General features: G+C 39.6%; 2 protein-coding genes across 10 annotated transcripts in view; one reads left to right on the top strand and one right to left on the bottom strand.

Annotated features, from left to right (window-relative positions):
- Nucleotides 1-16,182, top strand: part of LOC119905916 — a 50,565-nt gene extending 34,383 nt beyond the window's left edge. For 6 of the 8 annotated variants that reach the window (XM_038723316.1, XM_038723312.1, XM_038723311.1 and 3 more), the window contains 3 exons: nt 2,353-2,469; nt 9,587-9,703; nt 11,543-12,110. In XM_038723316.1, coding sequence (XP_038579244.1) covers nt 2,353-2,469; nt 9,587-9,703; nt 11,543-11,965 — 657 coding nt within the window. In that variant the 3' untranslated portion in view covers nt 11,966-12,110. Of the gene's footprint in view, nt 1-2,352; nt 2,470-9,586; nt 9,704-11,542; nt 12,111-13,038; nt 13,143-13,303; nt 13,365-14,759 lie in introns of those variants that run through there. The other 2 variants (XM_038723313.1, XM_038723314.1) reach the window with 2 other exon arrangements.
- ccn5 (cellular communication network factor 5) lies at nt 13,197-20,125 on the bottom strand. 2 transcript variants are annotated; one of them, XM_038723319.1, is made up of 5 exons: nt 19,933-20,125; nt 18,748-18,964; nt 17,996-18,244; nt 16,429-16,673; nt 13,197-15,151 (listed from the first exon to the last, which is right to left on the bottom strand). In XM_038723319.1, the coding sequence occupies exons 1-5, from the start codon at nt 19,993-19,995 to the stop codon at nt 14,864-14,866; spliced, it is 1,062 nt and encodes a 353-aa protein (XP_038579247.1). In that variant the 5' UTR covers nt 19,996-20,125; the 3' UTR covers nt 13,197-14,863. The 2 variants fall into 2 exon arrangements, with proteins under 2 accessions (XP_038579247.1, XP_038579248.1); XM_038723320.1 differs by having other exon boundaries at nt 16,429-16,670; nt 19,933-20,123.
- Nucleotides 20,126-21,406: the final 1,281 nt, after the last annotated feature.

The raw sequence follows: 21,406 nt of genomic DNA, 5'->3' as shown, positions 1-21,406 counted from the left end.
TCCTTAGGTCTAACAAAAGAGGTGTGTGTCAATGTGTGTGTCAATGTGTGTATATTCTTATTTAGAATCACAGTCGGTGCTTGAAGTGGTCCGGTACTCACCGGTACACAGTACCAGCACTTCTATATTTTACTCTTTGGCGTACCTGGACTTTTTCTCGCGCACACCGGCACTTCTCACAAGCTACCCATACGCTTATCTGCCTTCTCCACCGGCGGAGACAGAGTATGGAAAAGATGGAGTGTCGATAGACATGCCAACCTGTGAACAGCATGTGAATGGGAAGTACTGGTCACAGTGCTGACAAATGGATGCTGGTAACCCTGGAGTGCAGGCTGGGGGGGGAGGCAGACTGCAAAGGGCACTCTGTAAAATATTAAAATCAAGAAAGTCCCTAGTTGAATGTAAAGGGGATGGTTTTAAGACTTTTTAAGGAAGTGTTACAACCCACCCCACCCCTGTCAACCAATGTTTAACTAGCCGTATTAGTTTATTGGTTTGAAATAAGAAAGGAAAAAATGCATCACACGTTGCCTAACAAACTACATTTCAATCTAATATAAGTCAAACAATTCTGCAATATTATAGATACTAAACAAAATATAGTCTTGGTCAAAAAATTTACTTTCATACCTCAAAATCAGTTTTTTCTATATATATTTTGAATGTAGGGGAGACCGGGTATGGTTCTAACATGGGGAGAGTTGTAACAACACGAATTCCACCAAATAGAGATAAGATAGGAGCTAGGTGATCATTTCAGTATTTACCTACTTCCTCCCCAATCAGGCATGGTGGTTATCAAGTCTGGAAACAGGAATATTCAGAATATATAGAGGAAAAACTGATTTTGAGGTAAAGTAATTTTTTTGACCAAGACTATTTTTTGTTTATAATCTATACTATTGCAGAAAGAATTGTTTGACTTACACTCAGGCAACATGTGATGCATTTTTTCCTTTCTAATTTCAAAGCACTATGGTAATACAGCTAGCTCAACATTGGCACTTTTAAGTAAGTTTATTCTATAGATAAATTTACATACACATACTGTACATGCACGTGCTGTTACAGACAGAGAGAAACATTGTTCTTTGATATCACTACCTGTTTCGGAAGCTTATAAGTGTGGCATCTATTTTTGATTCTTTTGTGTGATTGTTACAACCTACCCCAGCATGTGTTACAACCTACCCCGCAATTGGGGTAGGTTGTAACAAGGGAACACAATGCATTTGACATCAACTCACGAGGTCTGTGACATTCTTGTGGAAGATTGAATAGGTGCCATTTGTGGTGAACAAATGTGGGTACTTTGTATAAAAGTTTGAGAACTCTAGCAAAAAAAAATCTGTGAGTTATAGTTACTGAAGCAAAAAGTGTTACAACCATACTTGGTCTCCGCTACCTATTTCCAGACTTGATAACCACCATGCCTGATCAGGGAGGAAGTAGTTAAATACTGAAATGATCACTTAACTCCTACCTTATCTCTAATTGGTGGAATTGGTGTTGTTACAACTCTCCCCATGTTGCAACCATACCCAGTCTCCCCTACTTAAGTAATACTATTACTTTACTTATTACTGAGTGATAAAAGTAACTAGTTACATTACTAGTTACATTACTATATTACTTTCCAGTGTTTCCCACAGAATGACAGCGCGGGAGGAGACAGTCGTGGATTTACGTCAAAGATGGTGCGAGGAATGCAGCGTTACTTTCCTTTGTAACTAGTAGCCTAATAACATTACTGTTTTAGAAAAGTAATTAGTTACACTACTAGTTACTGGGGAAAGTAATATTAATACAGTAATGTTACTGCCCAACACTGCCCACCACTAAACATGCTTATATTCTCTAAATAAAAGTGAAGAGACATTTTCAGAATATTTTAAGTACATTTTATTTTTTCATCTGAGATTTTTTGAGTATGTTAACAGCAATATAACTACAGCATAGGCATTTACCAATAAATGTGTTATAGTGGCAGATGATGCAACACCATTGTTCAATTTCATTCGTACATCCAATCATTTACACCTGGGTGGTTTGACTTGTGGACAGTTGTGTGACAGTTTGACGAGCTTGCTGGAGGAGTCGTCTGAACTGAGCAGGAATATGTTCATTTCCATGGAGGTAAACCAGAGGGTTGAGAGCACTGTTCAGACACACAAGGCCACGACTTATCTGATGAGCAATATAGACTCTATTAAACCATTCATAGCATATTCCCTGTTTGGACAGAACTCTTACCAAGAGGTTCAGGTTCTTGAATACATGATGGGGAATGTAACAAACAGAGAAGAGAAGAATCAAGATGAACAACAATTTCAAACTTCTCTGTTTCAGTACCTTGTCAGTGGAATTTGTGCGGCAGAGAACGACAATCACATGTCCATAACAGCCCAGTGTGATGAGGAGTGGGATGCAAAACCCAGTGAGTGTCCGTCCAAAGCTGTATTTCAGGTAATCCTCAACATGGCTCTTATTTGTTGTATCGTAACATTCTCCAAAGATGTTCCCAGATGTTTTGGGGTAGAACATGTCTGGAAGACTTTGAATGCTCACCAATAGCCAAACCATGACTGAGATAGCCACAGAATGAGTCAGAGATAATCTTCCCATCACTCTTATTGGATGGACAATGGCCAGGTACCTGTACACACTTATACAAGTAAGAAACCCGATGCTGCCATATAAATTCAGGTTGAAGCAGAATCTTGTTATCTTGCAGAATGCATCTCCAAAGATCCATTCGCTCTTCATATAGTAGTACACGATCAGAAATGGGAGTGTGAGCAGATACAAAATATCTGCAAGTCCGAGGTTGAGAACAAAAACATTGATGATCTTTAGCTTCTTCCAGTTGTGCAGCAAAGACTTCAATCCCCATCCATTAGCTACCAGACCAATGATGAATACTAGGATGTAAACAGGAGGCAGGAAGCTGTGTTCAAAGTCAAAATTGACTGAAGGACAAGAGGAGTTCTTCATTCTGTCTCCTGAAAAGCATCAAATAGTGTAAAGCAAGGATGCTTTATTGCCTAGAATGGTTGAAGTAACTGAGGCAGTGTGTCTTTAAATGTTGCTTCCTGGCAAACGTTGTTATTCATAGAATCTTGGGGTGGAACTGAACTAAAAATTTTTATGTGGTCACCGAATGTGGGTAGATGCAAAGATCTCCCAGCATGCAATCATAATTCATCTATTGCACCAGTTTGGTCAGTATACCAAAATTTCAGCCTAGGTCCAGTCTCAAATCTTTTTATGACTTATAGTTATAACAATGTATCTACTGACGAAGGGGCCACTCTTAATGATGAAACCACAGACATTTTCCACCCAGCTGTATAGGCAGAGCAGACGGCTAAATAAGAAAACATGCAATGCAATTGAAATGTAGAAGAAACAAATGCATTGTCCAAAAGTTGATTACTGCATTATATTCCATTATATTTCTATACTTTGAATTGTCACCTGCCACCTTTATTTTCTCTTTATATAAATAAATAAATTTCCTCCATAAATTGGTGCAAAAAATGTCTACAGAATGCAGGAAATTAAGTGTTTAATGCTCAAAGTGTCACGATCCTGTGCTGAGTGTTTTTGGGTTTTGATTCTGAGGGTTTGGTTTTTTATCTGAATGTTTGTGCGTTCGTTTAGTTCTGAGTTTATTCATTTATCAGTTTGGTATCTGTTATTTAGTCTGTGTTTTGGTTCCATGTCTTAGTTCCCAGTCCGGTGTTAATGTCTTTGTATTTACTCCTGGTCCGTGTACTTCAGTGTTTATTTTGATCTGTTCAGTATCTGTCTTGTTGTCCTTTGTCTAGTATCTGTTATTTAGTCTGTTGTGTTTGGGTATTTCCCTTATTTGCTGTTCTGTTCCATGTTTATGGTTGTCCTATTCGCAGTCGGTTCCGTCTCTGTTCCCTACTCCTGTCAGTCTGTTATCATGTTTCCTGTTTTGAGGTTTGGCTCCTGGTCTTGTATTCTCGGTTAGCTCTGCATCTTAGCTCCTAGTTCTGTCTCAGTTCATGTCTTAGTGTTTACTTTTGGTCTGTGTAATGTTGCCCTTGTCTGCTCTGTGTTCTCTTTAATCCCAGCTTCAGTCTGTTTTTCATCGTTTGTTGTAGTTCTTGGTGATCTGTCTGCTTGTGTCTTTATTAGTTTATATTTATTCCTCTGATCTGTTATGTGTTCAGTAACCTGTCATGTCTGTGCCTTCCAGTATCCCTCTGCCTGGCTGTCTCTCTGTTCTCCCCTCTGCTCTTTCCCTGCCTGCCTGTGTCTTATTAGTCTCATGTCTGTCACCTGTGTTGCTCCCGCCCTGCTCGTTAATCCGTGTGTGTGTATATATACCTGGTGTTTGTCCGGTCATTGTGGTTCCAGTGTTCTGCAGTATGTTGTCCTGTTTGCTTGCCTTGCTCGTCTTGTCACCCTGTTGTTTTGGACTCTGTTTTATCAGCCACTCTGCCCGTAAGTGTGCTCGCTTTCTGTTTGTCTGAATAAACCTTAGGAACTGTACCTGCACTATCTGTGTCCTGCACTTGGGTCCTAGACCAATTCAGAGGAGAAATACACAGGAATTTGTGACTGGTTTGTATTTTTTAAATGGCAAAAAAGTACAGCATAGAAGATATGCTGATTATGGATGGAGTGACATGGAGGAGTTAGGGGAAGACTATCATGCTGCTGACGATAAAAGGCTCAAAAGATGTTGTGTTCTACATGTTTTTTGTTGTTTTAAAAAAACATGATATGGGCAACACATTGCAATAAATTCTGAATGTATCAAATATGATAATAATATTTATTTGTAGAGCACTTTTCAAAAACAAGTTACAAAGTGCTTTAACAAGTGTAAAGACAATAATACCCAAGAGACAATAATACAAAAACAATACAAGATAAAAGCATGAAAACATTGAAAAGACTAAAATACACGTTTAAGATAAATATAAAATTAGTAAAATACAATAAAATAAAAGGGATAAAATAAAGTCAAATAAGATTGGGAAAGGCTCTCCTATAAAAGTATGTTTTAAGAAGGGACTTAAAAGAGTTCACTGACCGACCTGATTTCCTCGGGCAGGCTGTTCCAGAGCCTCGGGGCCCTGACAGCAAACGCTTTGTCCCCTTTAGTTTTCAGTCGAGACTCTGGAACAGACAACAGACCTCTGCCCGAGGATCTCAAGGTACGTGCTGGTGTGTATGGGACTATGTATTGGTGTGTATGTGATTTACTAGGGAACCAGCAGATGGCAGTATTAGTAGTGCTATCTGCTGGGAGCCAATGACCAGGATTTCTGTTTTGTCTGAGTTCAGTTGGAGGAAATTATTTGACATCCATTTTTTAACTTCACAAAGGCAGTTGTTAAGTGAACTCAGCATTCCAGGGTCTGTGGATCTGACGGGCAAGTATATTTGTGTGTCATCAGCATAAATATGAAAAGAAATGCCATGTTTTTGGATAATATGTCCAAGGGGAAGCCGATACAAGGAAAACAAAATGGGTCCTAAGACCGACCCCTGAGGCACACCGTATTTAACTGGACAGAACGAAGAGACATAGTTTTTTACAGACACGCAAAACTTCCTATTTGACAGGTAGGATGAAAACCATTCTAGGGCCGTACCAGAGATCCCCACCCAGTGCCTCAGTCTGTCTAACATGATGTTGTGATCAATGGTGTCAAAAGCAGCGCTAAGGTCCAGGAGTACCAGGACTGAGCACATGCCTTCATCAGCAGACATTAAAAGGTCATTGGTGACTCTAAGCAGGGCAGTCTCAGTGCTGTGGTACTTCCTGAAACCAGATTAAAACTTTTCAAATAATTTGTTATTTTCCAGTACAGTGAGCAGCTGTTTGGACACAATTCTTTCTAGAATCTTTGCAAGAAAAGGCAGTTTTGAAATTGGTCTAAAATTATGTGGGAGGGAGGATCTAAACCAGGTTTCTTTAAAAGTGGGTTCACGCAAGTTGTTTTAAAATAATCAGGGACACAACCAGTAGATAGGGAGCTGTTGAAAACAGAGATCAAATGGGGCCCAACAGAATCTATTACTTTCAGTAAAAACTTTGTAGGTAATACATCAAGTGGGCTGGAGGACACTCTAATTTGTGATACTGTTTTTAAAAGCTCAGACAAGTCGATGGGATAAAACTGGTTAAAACTCTCTTGTTGCTGGTGAGGGATCTCTGAGTAAGAGGCCGCGGGGGTAATAGAGGCTCTGATTGACACCACCTTATTGGTAAAATAAGAAAAACAATTCAGTCATGATTACTTCCAGCTGAGGCACAAGGAGGGGTTGGGTTTACCAGCTGATCCACAGTCTTAAACAGAAACCTGGGATTGTGTTTGTGTAGTAATGAGTTCAGAAAAATAGTGTGTTCTCGCATCCTTAACCATGTTATTGTAGTTAATTAATAAATCCTTCAGACTGAGGTAATGGACTTGGAGACTGGATTTTTTCCATCTGCGCTCTGCTTTCCTGCATTCCCTTTTTAGGCTGCGAATGCTGTCATTTATCCAGGGTTGCTTACTAGCTTTAGACGTAGGCCTAACCTTTAGAGGAGCAGTAATATTTAGTGACAACAAGCAGATTTGATTGAAGTGATTGACCAGATTGTTGGTGTTGGAATCAGACAGGTGTTGGCTTTGGCTCTGAAAGAATGCGCAAAACTTTTAAACACTTTGTTCATTAAAGATGCGAGAACACACGGAGCTTGGTGAGGCGGCATGAGTAACAGGCGAATCGCAGCTAAAAACAATACATCTGTGGTCAGATATGGTCATGTCCTCTAATTCCACCGAGGAAATGCTGACACCCAGGGTAAAAACCAAGTCCAGTGTATGACCACGGTTATGTGTTTGACCTTTGACATGTTGTTTGAAGTTAAAAGAAGTGGCCATGTTTAAAAAGTCAGTTGCATTAACATTGGTGGGGTCATCAACATGAATATTAAAATCTCCACAAAGAACAATTTTGTCATAATTTAAAACCAGAGAAGATAAAAATTCAGGAAGTTCTGATAAAAATCCTCCAGGCGGTTTTGGGGGACGATAAATTATAACAAATATGATAGGTTGCAGCCCTCCAAGTTTAAGAGTGAGAACTTCAAAGGAGTTAAATTCATCACAGCGTACTTGATGACATTTAAAATTTTTCCTATACACGCTCACTAGCCCACCACCACGACCACTGACCCTCGGTTGACTAAAACAATCATATTGAGGCGGACACAGTTCAGCTAGCAGGATTCAGTTAAAAACATAAAATCTAGATTTGCAGACAAGATAAAAGTCTTACTTGACAGAGATCTCACGTTGAAGAGAGCCATTTTAAATGAGTTTGTTCTGGGTGCTGGAGTTGTTGCAGTTGTCCTAATCCTTAAGAGATTACTACTATTTCTGTGTGGGATGTGCACATTTCGGTTTACTGGTCTATGCATGATGATGACAAGAATAGAAGTCTTTGGAACAGCACTGTGAGCAGACAGCTTTACATGCCAGCAGGTGGAGACAGTTCTTAGTGGCAGTGAGGCAGAGATCTGTTCAGTGAGCGGTGGTGTGTCCAGGTGTGCTGCATGAATGATTAGTCATTCACGTAAGTCATGTGTGGACCGCACCACATGCTGTATGTGAGCAGCTAACATTTCTGATCCCCGTTTGTTTGGGTGAAGTCTGTCTGTCTTAAAAAGAGACATTCTTAGCCAGAAAATATTAAAAACTCATACATACAAAGAGCTATTCATTTTTTTTTATTTGACTACATGATTTTCCATTAATCTACCATGTAAGAATGTAAATACAAGGCTGGTATAAATCCCAATAACAGTAACATGTAACACATCTCTATCACGTCTCTATGTGCAGACAGGCAGCAGACTTCCTGAACATTGTAAGGTGCTGAAATTAAGTCTGATAAATGTAGGCTACATGATGAATTACAGATAAATAATTGCTTATTTGACCAGAACACATTTGTGTCAACAAGAGTACTTTTATCCAAACATAAATGAAGCAAAGTATATCAGCTTGTCATGGTTAACAGTCACTCTTAAAGGGATCTCAGCTTTGCTGCTCATGCGCACAGTTACCAGCTCATGTGACCGAATTTTAAACTCTCTTAAAATCACTGGGTGCTACCGCCGACTGGTGCTATGTAGGCTGTACAGCTAGTGATGAACACAGACAAATCTCCACACACATTTAAAGATCTCATCCACAACAAAAGTGCCGCACAATTCACATAGCAAAATATTTAGACTTCTCAGACATTAATAATACAGATTTGTGGATACATTCAAAAATTTATGTACGCATTTAGAGATTATTTTACACATTTACATGTCTGATTATGCACACAGAGATTGAGATACAGTTACACAACTCGAACACAATTGGTTCTGCTACAACAATGGCCCAATACATTTTGACCAATCATTGAACTCATTTGGGGGCCTGTCTGCTCTGATTGGCATTTTGATGCTGCACCACGATCCTGCTCACTCAGAAATATTATCATACAGTAATCTCCAATATTAAAAGAATTATATCCCATCAGTGCAACTAATTTAGAGAGAGATGATATGAAATAATTATTCAATGGTCCTAAGTATCCAAAGCTTTATACAGATTTTCACAATTTAAACTGAGATTACATTATGTGTAATAAAAATGATAGTGGAAGTGCTCTAACAACTTGACAGCTGTCTTGCAAAAACGTTTTTATTCTGAGCTGAGGGTGACTGATTGATATATTTGAATGCGAGGGCAAAAACCGCTGTTCACGGAAATTAATATGCTAACTTTAGATAGTTAAGAGTAACAAACTGATATCCAACCAAGATTTTGATTATGACATGAGTCAAACCTCTAATTAATGGACTTTGTTACAGACTGAATCAATGATGAAAATTAAACAGCGTGGCTGACTCTGTATGAGGGAGGGTGCAGAAACTTTTCTGTTTGTGTTAGCAGTGCATCCTGTTTATAAACGCACTCACGTTATCAACTTCCTGTTTTAACACGATGCCGATCACGCATAGTGCTGACCCCCCCACCACTAAACATTCTATTCTCTAAAAAAGTGAACAGTGACATTTTCAGAATATTTTAAGTACATTTTATTTTTTCATCTAAGATTTTTTGAGTATGTTAACAGCAATATAACTACGGCATAGATTAAAACCTTGACCAATAAATGTGTTATAGTGGCAGATGATGCAACACCATTGTTCAATTTCATTCGTACATCCAATCATTTACACCGGGGGGGTTTGACTTGTGGACAGTCGTGTGACAGTTCGACGAGCTTGCTGGAGGAGTCGTCTGAACTGAGCGGGAATATGTTCTTTTCCATGGAGGTAAACCAGAGGGTTGAGAGCACTGTTCAGACACACAAGGCCACGACTTATCTCATGAGCAATGTAGACTCCATTAAACCATTCATAGCATATTCCCTGTTTGGACAGAACTCTTGCCAAGAGGTTCAGGTTCTTGAATACAAAATGAGGAATGTAACAAACAGAGAAGAGAAGAATCAAGATGAACAACAATTTCAAACTTCTCTGTTTCAGTACCTTGTCAGTGGAATTTGTGCGGCAGATAACAACAATCACATGTCCATAGCAGCCCAGTGTGATGAGGAGTGGGATGCAAAACCCAGTGAGTGTCCATCCAAAGCTGTATTTCAGGTAATCCTTAGCATTGTTGTTATTGGTGGTATCGTAACATTTCCCAGTGCTGTTTCCAAATGTTTTGGGGTAGAACATGTCAGGAGTGCTTTGAATGCTCACCAACAGCCAAACCATGACAGAGATAGCTACAGAGTGGGTGACAGTTATTCTTCCCATCACTCTCATTGGATGGACAATGGCCAGGTACCTGTACACACTTATACAAGTAAGAAACCCGATGCTGCCATATAAATTCAGGTTGAAGCAGAATCTTGTTATCTTGCAGAATGTAGCTCCAAAGATCCATTTACTCTTCTTAAAGTAGTACACCATCAGAAATGGGAGTGTGAGCAGATACAAAATATCTGCAAGTCCGAGGTTGAGAACAAAAACATTGACGATTCCTAGTTTCTTCCAGTTGTGCAGCAAAGACTTCAATCCCAATCCATTAGCTACCAGACCAATGATGAATACTAGGATGTAAACAGGAGGCAGGAATTTGCCTGTAAAGTCAAAATTGACTGAAGGACAAGATGTGTTATTCATTTTCTTCCAGACAGCAGTTAATACTTTTCCTGTCAGAGTGTGTTGGTCTACTGTCACTTAGAGACAGACACAGGGTTATTCAGAAAAGGCTTCCTGTGCTTGCTCTTGCCTCCACATTCTATGTTCTTGTTTTTGAAACCACAGTGTCAGTGCAGTGGGCTGATTAGTCACACAAAGGGAAAAAAATAACTTACTTACTTATCTTAAACAAGTCGAATAAAGATTTGCATCACGCAGTGGTTTTCAACAATCAATATATAAAATCTAAGCAAGTCAATATACAAATAAAAGGGGAAAAAATATGCATCACACATTGTTGCTGTTTTGTACAAATGTGTCTTAAGAAGTGAGACAAAAACAGAAACAGGCTATGCAAGCCTGAACTTCTCTGGTAGCTTGATTCAGAGCGTAGGGGGCCCAGACATCAAAGATCCTGTCTGCTCTGGTTTTTAGCCTAGACCTTGTAATGGTTAGCAACACCCAATCAGAGGAACTCAGTCTGCGCACTGACTCATAGTAGTCTATCTTAATCGCTATTACAACTATTTCCATACAGCTAAAGTTATAAGTTGTAGTAGTTACGTCTCAAATATGTATTGTTGTGAAGGCCCATTGTGCTTGATAGGTTATACATATAGTATCAGTACCAGTACTGCTCTGCTCTGTTGCAGTCAGTTAAGCTCATACAGTTAACAGTGCATCCTGTTTAACACATTCACACTATGAATTTCCTGTTTTAACATAATACCGATCATGCATAGTACTGAAACTCCCTACTATACATGGTTCTGCTCTCTAAAGAAGTGAACTGTGACATTTACAGATGTCAGATATTTTAAGTGAAATTTCTTTTTGTAGTCTGAGATTTTTTTTTACTTTAACAGAAAAACAACCACGACACAGATTAAAACCTTGACCGGGCACAATAAATGCTTTATGGTGGCAGATGATACAATACAATTGTTCAATTTCATTCGTACATCAGATAATTTACACCTGGGATATTTGAAATGTGGTGGTGGACAGCCGTGAGATAGTCTGACGAGCTTGCTGGAGTAGTCGTCTGAGCTGAGCAGAAATGCCTTCATTTCCATGGAGGTAAACCAGAGGGTTGAGAGCACTGTTCAGACACACAAGTCCACGACTTATCTGATGAGCAATGTAGACTCCATTAAACCATTCATGGCATATTCCCTGTTTGGACAGAACTCTTACCAAGAGGTTCAGGTTCTTGAATACATGATGGGGAATGTAACAAACAGAGAAGAGAAGAATCAAGATGAACAACAATTTCAAACTTCTCTGTTTCAGTACCTTGTCAATGGTACTTGTGCGGCAGAGAATGACGATCACATGTCCATAACAGCCCAGTGTGATGAGGAGTGGGATGCAAAACCCAGTGATTGCCCGTCCAAAGCTGAATTTCAGGTAATCCTCAACATGGCTCTTATCGGTGGTATCATAACATTTCCCAGTGTTGTTTCCAGATGCTTTGCTGAACAACATATCAGGAAGACTTTGAACGCTCACCAGCAGCCAACCATGACAGAGATAGCTACAGAGTGGGTGACAGTTATTCTTCCCATCACTCTCATTGGATGGACAATGGCCAGGTACCTGTACACACTTATACAGGTGAGGAACCCGATGCTCCCATATAAATTCAGGTTGAAGCAGAATCTTGTTATCTTGCAGAATGTAGCTCCAAAGATCCATTCGCTCTTCTTAAAGTAGTACACCACCAAAATTGGGAGTGTGAGCAGATACAAAATATCTGTAAGTCCAAGGTTGAGAACAAAAACATTGACGTTACCCAGTTTCTTCCAGTTGTGCAGCAAAGACTTCAATCCCAATCCATTAGCTACCAGACCAATGATGAATACTAGGATGTAAACAGGAGGCAGGAATTTGCCTGTAAAGTCAAGGCTGACACAAGAACTAGATGTTCTATTCATTTTCTTCTGGACAACAGTTAGTACAGTTCCTTCTGTCAGAGAGTGTGCTGGCCTTCTCTTTACTTAGAAACGGAAGCTAGGTAGTTCAGATCAGGCTTCCTGTGTCATGCTCTTGCCTCCACATTCTGTATTTGAATTACTGCACCTGTGAGAATCTGCAAAATTACATCAGTTGACTGATTCGTCACACAAAGTCATCTCAAATGAATCCATGCTGAGCCCAAGTAACAGCTTAGACTACAATTACAGGTTTGTATCTACATGGGCCTTACATGAAGATTTCCTTTCTTTTTCTGACTCCTCTGACAATACCTTATGAGTAATGGAAACTGAATCAAGTTTACCTCGAGTGTAGTAGCCTACGCTTCAAGCACCATTTCTGACATGGGTAACCTAGTACACATTTCAGATTTATGTGGTAGGGTTTACAAAACTGTAAGGTTTATCACTTCCTGTAGTAACTTGTGTGTAGCAGCTGCTTATCAGCTGATAGTATGCTTTTGATAATGTATTTTATCAGTAATATTACGACTGTTAGATAAAATCCTCTTGTACTATCCTAAACAGTTTACTGTGCCAACTAAGTCTGTGTGCTCTTTACAAAATACTTTATACTCACTTAATAAATGTTAGTGATGGCTTTATTTGTGGTTGTCAAATCATTAAGTAAAGCTTTATAAATCAGTGATAATCTCTTAATAATAGCAATACCAAAAGGATGTGTCAAACGCAGGCCACCTGAATATTGCTCTTCTGAATGTCTGTAATCTACAAATATGTGTATCATGTCTGTGTCTTCAGATTGAACTGAGTTATGATTCAGAGAGTAAAATTTTTTTATGCAAATTGCAGGAGTGTGTCACAAGCCCAAAAGTGTTGGTCTGACAATAAAGTGTTACACTGGAGTTTTGACCCCCCCCAGACTTTTTACCCTTCTCCATGCACCTTGGAACTAGGTAGGGGGGTGTGTGTGTGTGTGTGTGTGTGTGTGTGTGTGCGTGCTAAAGATATTACAAGGTTGATGATGCTTTATTGATGCTTGTATGTTGTTGCTCAAAATCCAAATGAGTAAACGTAAATGTCCTCAGTCTCCGCAGTATGTTCTTTTGTCCACTAGATGTCAGGATGTCTCACAAATGTCATCTGGTCTGACTGGAAAAGCCTCCAGCAGCCAAATGGTAAAATTGAAAAAGTTAATAGTAATACTACTACTCATTAATTTGGCTTTATTTTTCATGTGAAATACTGATGGTGCTGTGTATTTCAGTGTGCTTCAAACAAGCTTTTAGTAGCTCATCAGCAAAGGAAGAAGCGTACTGTGTAATAATTATTGATGAATGATAGTGATGAAGTGAAATTATGGGAACAGGTATGTACAAAGCCTGTGAATAATCTGAACAAATCTGTTAATTCTAGAATTTGAAAAAAATAAAAACACAAATCATTGAGTGAAAATGCAGGACATATGTAAAAAATTTCAACATGTTTCACTATATGTAAGACACATCTGTCCAGTATTTACAACAAAACAGAAAATGAAGAAATAAGTGCAATGTCATCTGACTACAAACACACAAACAAAACTGTACAAGTAAAAAGTTGCATTGCTTACGACAGGAAACAATATCTTTCAACACAAAGGCTGGGGTCATACTGTGACATACATTCCTATCAAACATATTTTTAAGTCATTGAAATTCGCTCTTAAAGACACATTGGCGTTTAACAGTGAAAATATGTCTCTAATGTTACGACCAAATTAACATCATGGCCAACTGTCCTCTATTAGTTCAGGTTAGATAAATCTGTTTGAATTATAAAAAAAAAAACAATCTTGGCACAGATACGGTTGTACATCTAAAATGTAATTGGCCCACTTGCCCACAGTTTCCATCCCAGTGTAAAAACATATTGGAATAACCTGTGATCCCAATCTAAATGTTAAGCTCATTCATAAGATCAGTTCAGTCCTGCTTTGTTTCCAACAAAGGAATATTGCAAGAATCAGTTTAGCAGCCTCAGCTAATTTTTACTGTTTTGATTGAAAACCATGCAGAAATGCTTTTTAACAACAACTTAAAAAAAATATATCACGCTACACTAGTTTTAGTTTCTCTTCATATAAGGCATTACATGACTAGGCACCTCTGTAATCTACTTAAAGGAGTTATTGTGCCCTCCAACCTCTAAAGGAAAAGTCTCAGAGTAGGCAAATCAGTGCACATCTTTCTTAAAACCCACATGTTTTCTTTTTTCAATAACTTTTACTTTGTGGGTTATACACTTACTTCCTCTTGTTTCATATACAGTGTATATATATGTATTATCTGTCCCTTCTATCCTTTAAAAAGTGCTCTACTGTAAATTAAGTTTTCTTGCTTGCTTTCTCTAAATTTGCAATGTAATTTTAATTCCTGGATAAGGTCAAAATCACCAGTATTATGGCTTCCCAATGTATAACAGTATAAAGGAGTTATGAATAAGTGCAGATTGAGATTGTATAAGTGTAAAGATCAATGTTCATCCCAACTCAATCACAGTTTTTATCTACAATAATCACTTTCTCTTTCAAGGTCCATTGGTTAGGGGATGCTTGGTGATGCATAAGGTTTCTCTCACTGTCCGGCCCACGAATCAGTCGGTGAAGTCTTCACTATTATGAATGAATCTGTGCTCATCAGGGCCTGTATCCCCACAGAGCAGGGTTACTGTAAGGTGAGTATGGGCAGTTGTTATGACAAACACATGAGTGAATCATCATCACAGCTCGCTGTAGCAGTCTACCGGTGGGGCATCGGAAGGTCACCTCAGCAGTGGTGGTTTGATAAGGCGTGCAGCAGCGAGAGTCAGTGCACTGTCCGCAGTACTGGAGCTGATAGGCACGAGTGCTGTAGCAGCCCTGGTGAATGAGCCGAATGGGACCTGGTGATGTGTAGCTGGCCTTGCACCACCTCTGCCTTCCCCTCTGGGAAAAAGCATGCAAAAACAAACACATGCAGAGGCAAGTCAGAAAAAAATGCCAGTAAGCACTGCGATGATTTGGGGGATTTGCAGGTCAAAAGATTCCAACGTCAATGCAAGGCTAGGTTTGAAAACTTTGAAAAGTGAAGTTTTTCAGGGTACATATATCCAACATTTCAGCAGTGGTATTTCATTGTGGAGTAGGTGCAAACTACATGTTAAAATATAGTTATTAAAACTACAGCTGTAAATTCAGTTTTCACCTAGATTAATCTAATTGCACTGACCTGCAAATTACCAAATCAGTGTTTTACGGGGAGTACAGTTTAAGTCAAGTAACTACATCTGAGCTGCAGAGATAATACCTGATCAGAAGTGACAATGACATGTTTTTCATTAATTCACAAACATGGCCCTTTGGGAGGGCAAGGAGGCTGGATGAAAATCATTTAACTACATCTAAGCATGGCAAGACTTGCTTTTGCAGTCAGTAGAACACCAGAGTTCATTATAAATATCACTCAGTTCTTGCCTTTTTTCATGGGTTAAATTAGAAATTTAAAGGTGCCTTGTGGAGTTTCCTTGTAAACAAACAAAAGTTATGTTTACATTAGTGTTTCTCACCAAAACGCATCGTGTGTGTCCTTCAGGTCAAACAAGGTGTGTTGAATGCATTTCCTTCATCATAAAACATTTGCAAAGCAAATATTTTAAATTGAATTGTACATTTTCACAGCCATGTTTGATTGCAAGATGCTTCATTGCTACCTTTCTTTGTGTGTTTCCACCAACAACCGGTTATCAGCGGAAAAACCAACGGCAAAAATGTGAATCACATTTCCTCTATACTCTGTTCACGTGTGCTCTAGAGAGTACACAATAAAACAAAGCAGACAAACTCTTAAAAAAATTGCTCCTTAGTGGTACTAGGAGTCAAAAACTCCACAGGGTAACTTTAAGACAGCTATGCGTCTGAGAAATCTTTGTAAAAGTCACTTTTGTTCTTTCTAATCACAATAAACCTTGTTATATGCAGACGGTTGCTGAAGTTTGAGATTTTTGTTTGAGATATTCTGTTTCCCTTTATTGTATTTGACGTATTGGCCAGAAAGGTTTTAAAGATAGCTATCTTCAAACTCAGCACATAAACGTTTTTTGTGATTTGGGTGAGTTAACCATTTAAAGCCGTGAATGGAACATAATAGGATATATGAAGAGACAGAATCTGATAAGACAGAGAAAGTACAAATCAGAAGGAATCATTATGTGATTAGAGCTTACCATGGGTTTCCTTGTGGCAGGCTGAACCATATGGCAAGGCCGCACTTTACAAAGTCGAGTTTCCATTTGCAGCTTGCAGGCTGGGTTCTGGTTGGAAACCCGTGTGGACACCCCAGCCCCACAGCTCTGGGAACAGGCACTCCACTGGGTGCTCTGCTCTTTACATGTAGAGGCAGGTGGGACTATTTTGTTTAGAGGATGATCCCTCAGGAGAACTGGCCACAACCTGGCGGGTCTCATGGCTACTGAAACCAAATAAAATGACATGAGTTCATGTTGCAGCATGCACACTAGCAGGTTTTAGCCTCACAGTTTGAGAACATCTGCACTAAACTAAACTAGATGCTGACTGGACTCATTCACCCCAGTGACTCACCTCCAGTGACTTTAATATCTCATCTCATTGTTTTTCGCTCACAAAAAACTTCCTCTTTGAATCAAATTAAATGCTTTGGACTTTAGTGAATATAAAAATCCAAAGCAACATTTTGTTCCTCCCAAAACTAACATTTATAAGTCATAATAATCAGCTGATCTTCAGAAAGGACATCGCCAATTTTGTATTTAAGAACAAAATGTTCTGTTGCTGCTCTCATCACGTTGTTTGGAATTCCAGATGTTTTTAAGAGTGGCTTCATTTCTCTAACACCCACTCTCACTTACACACTCACTCACTCGTACACTTTCCTTCTAATGGAGTTTCTACATGGTTTCATATGTTTAATTGTTACACAGCTGTGGTTGTTGTTATGAAACTATGAGACTTGGTGACTGAGGGGAAAAAATATGTTTTCACTTTTCCAGAGGAAGGTCGGTTATATTTGGACTTTGTGAGTTTTCTTTTGGCCAGACACACCTCAGTTAAATGCAAAAGTCCTCCAATAAAAACTTCCAGACATGACCACCAGTGACAAACATCATAGAAATGAAGTAAGGATTATGTTGCCATATGGACTGATCATCAATGAGCAACATTTGTAGGGAGAAATCCAATGATACTGTACGTGAAGATACATCTAGCACCAGCACCTTGACACTGGAAAATATGATGTAAATATCTAGCTCTGATGTCATTAAAGGAAGGGTTCAACATTTTGGGAAATGTATAGAGGTCAATGCGGAGCTCAACACCACTCTTATGTCTGTTCATTAAATATGAAGCTTCAACCATAATGTGGTTAGCATTAGCTTAGCATGGCACAAAGACCGGAAACGAACAAACAAATCATAATGTTATCATAATCATGTTAATTACTGAGCTTGAGGTGATAGTAGGCCTTTATGCTAAGCTAAGCTAACCAGCTGTTAGATGTAGCTTCATATTTTCCATAAAGACATTAGAGTGGTATCAATAGTCAAATCTAACCCGCAGTAAGAAAGCAAATAAGAGTATTTTAAAAAAAGAACTCTACCCTTAAAGTCTGCCATGAAGCTTCTAGTGAATTTCACTGCTGCTGTTAATAAGATAGCCTAACGTAAATTCAGGTCTTCGTAGGAGGATGTTTACGTGTACGTGTTTCAACCTTTAAAGGTCCATTTAACCCATCCATCCACCTGTAGAGTTTACCTGTTATAGCATCCTGAATGACTGTGTTCTCGAGGTTTTCACACACCCATTCCTTGCAGCATTTCCCCGGTAGCCGGATATGTTGTGGGTTGGGACAGTCTGGAGTGGGAAGACGGCCATGCAGAGGGCAAGCCGGCACACAGCTCACCCCTCCACCTCTGCAGTGGCAGTAAGTGTCACATGAGGGCTGAAACGACTGGCCCTCTTGGTAAGTGATGCCGTTAACTTCACAGCCAAGGTCCTCCTGACCTGTAAGAAACACACAGGACAGTCTTAACTTTCTCAACCACACCTGCAGCTTGGATTGATCTGGGAAACATAACGTAGAAGTCAAAGAGATTAAGATCAGGTTAGGTGAAGTTGGCGGGGACACAGTAGAGGAAAATGAGACAGAGCTGTAAAGACAAGCTGCTGTCCCTGCCTATGTAGTTTTATAAGAAAACAGGCCTCTCTACTGACAAACTGAGGAGTCTGGTTTTCAATCCACTAGTGTTGTCTCTGTAATCTATCATGATCAAAGGACAGTCATAGAGGAAATGAGTCAACAGCAGTCCTGGAATAGAAGTTGAAACGTTCTGGACTGCTGGCAGAGCACCGCAGCCCAGCTGGCCATCCCACTCTGCTGAGCAGACTTTAAACATTAACTCTGTTTGTCTCTCTCTTGACGATTGACTGAGACTGCATTTCCTAAACTCAGTCTTGCCCACACAGACATGGGCCTGGATGTTTGCTTGCTAGAACTTGACACTCACTAATACACTCCCCAGGGTCTCCGGGGAAGCTGGCGCTGTAGTCACACCGGAGTCCTCTCTGGCTGTCGCAGGGAAACATCTCAGTGCAGGGCTCACCTTGCTGCCGAGCACACACCTGGCAGCACCGGCAGCCATCCAGCACCAGTGGGACTCCTGAGGGGCACTGGGGGGCAGGTCCGGGGCAAAGGCAGGGACTGTCACAGAGCTGGCACAACACCTGCAGGGACAACACACATGAGAAAAGACTAGATCATTATTTTCATCTTCACCATCACCACCACAGTTATCATAATCATCATCTAAATGATTATCCTAATGACTATATTTTCACATAAGGAGTAATGAAAATATTATTGGTATTCTCAGAAAATGCACAAGGTATCCAACACTTTCAGGACAAACCACTGTTTTCAGTTACATGTCGCTGATGGAGCCAAAACATAGGCGAGATCTGGCCAAGGCTAGTTTCACCTCTCATTTCTATTGAGAAATTCATTTACTTAATTCAAAAATAGTCAATTAATTACAGAAACTGGCAACAGTTTTGATAACCATGTCTCATTATTTTGATTCCTTTTTACAAGCAAAATGCCAAAAATTCTTTAGTTCCTCCTCAAAGTGAGTATTTGCTCCTTATTTTTGTCTTATATGCTCATACACTGAATATATTTGTGATTTGGACTGTGTTAAGACGGACAAAACAAGTAACTGATAGTAAAGAAGTGAATTTTGATGCCCATTTTTAAAACTTTTTCTGACATTTGATAGGCCAAACAGCTAATCAATTAATCATAAAAGTAAAAGACAGATATTAAAAGTTAACAAGTTAAAATTGTTAGTTACAGCCCTAGTGGTCTTATCATAATTTGCATATCTTGCACACAGAGCTTATGTGACCTTATTTCTGTCCAAACAGGATGACTATAGTCACTCATTTAAAATCAAGGTAGACAAGAAGATATTCCTCTAAAGTAAATGAAACAAGTATAGTGTGTGAATAAATGATCACGGTGAGAATATAAACAGAATGTTTACAATATTTTTCAATCTTGCAGTAATAAAGTGAGCAAATCACAGGAAATCAGCTTCACTGTTTGAACGTCTCTGCCTACGCTCTGTCACACATACAGACACCATAATATCATCTAGTTCAGAACAAACTACTGTTAAGTAAGCAGGCCTCACCTGTGTAGCCACACACAGCAGTACAGCCAAAGCTATCACACAGTCACACAGCAGTCGGTCCATGGGGGCTTGTGTTGCTGATGGCGCTCAGTCTGCCTCACTAAGCTGTGTGGCGGTGTGGTGCGACCAGTGAAGCTGTTTGCTAACTGCTCATTCTAGCGCCTGCTGACATTTATAAAGTCTGGACTCTGATGTCACAGGCTGACTACCGTGTAAACAGCCACTGGACCAGCATCAGAAATGTTTCACATTCCTCCTCCCTGCTGCCCATTTCCACTTCCAGACACACACACCTCCACCCCCAAGTCTTTCCCCTCTTTTTCCTCTCCTCCCTCTCTTTCCAGTCTTGTGGCGTTCTAAGTTTACACAGCTTAACATGAGCTGAGGGGAGAAATATACATTAGTCCAGTTGTCTACAAGTCAAACAACCTCCAAGGCTTCTGTGGTGGTGACAATTCTGATTTAAGTTGAGATTTTACCTTGCTGATGATTTTACAGGCTGCTGCTTTACTGTCTGGACAGTACCAGTAGCTGCTCTTTTAAGTACAGATATCAGATATTCCCACAATTTAATTTTCCCTCCCAAAAACTAAATTACTTCTGAAACCCGCATATGTAACTTCAGCCAGACTTTAAAGAAATTAAAGCCTTCTCTTACCTCTGATTTTCATTGTGTGAGGGCAGCAGGTCTGGGGTTGGCTTGAACTTGAATCATCATAAGAGAAGCTTGCCCCTAAAGAGAATTAAAGGAGCCTGGAAGCAAACATTGTCAAAGGATTCCTCCTAGGCCACAAGGACACATCTTGAACATAGCTGAGCTACTTTATTACTAAATTGTTCCTCCAGAGACATCTTCTGTGTGTTGTATCTGAGACTTTCTCAGATCAAGAGGATGATCATGCTAACATTATCTAATTAGCACTAAACATGGAGTCCAGCTATAGCTGATGGACATGTCATTAGTTTCTCAAGTATGTGTCTTAAACCAAGTTCAGATACATCATCTGCGAACCATGAATGTCTGTACTAATTTTTGCTCCAATCCAGCAAGTAGATGATGGGATATTTCCCTGGATGAGTTTTGACCTGCTGGTGCTAGATAAAAGGTCAGAGGAAGTCATTAGGCTTAAACCTCTGGGGACCATGATTGCCTGTACCACATTTCATCCATCCAATATTTATTGATATATTTCCGTTTGGACCAAAGTGGTGTGCTGACCAACCTACTGACACTGCCATCCCTAGAGCAGTGTGTCTAAAAACATATAAAATTACATTACAGAAATATTTATTATACAGCACAGTCACGTGTTACAAGGATGCCGTCATAGCTACAACACGTTTGAATATAAACATAGCAAAAGACTGCAGTCACTGAAACAGAAAGTAAGCAATCATGGTTAAGGCATTCAGTCAAAAGTAAAACCAGATTCCTGAATTTCAACACCAGACATTTCTCACAGAGCTGGGTGGG

The sequence above is a fragment of the Micropterus salmoides genome, unplaced genomic scaffold, assembly GCF_014851395.1.
Source record: "Micropterus salmoides isolate LMB-PRFRI ecotype aquatic unplaced genomic scaffold, ASM1485139v1 Ms_hic_scaffold_16, whole genome shotgun sequence".
Taxonomy (NCBI): Eukaryota; Metazoa; Chordata; class Actinopteri; order Centrarchiformes; family Centrarchidae; genus Micropterus; species Micropterus salmoides.
Note: the sequence above shows the minus strand (reverse complement) of the source record. Positions and strands in the feature narration are given on the sequence as shown.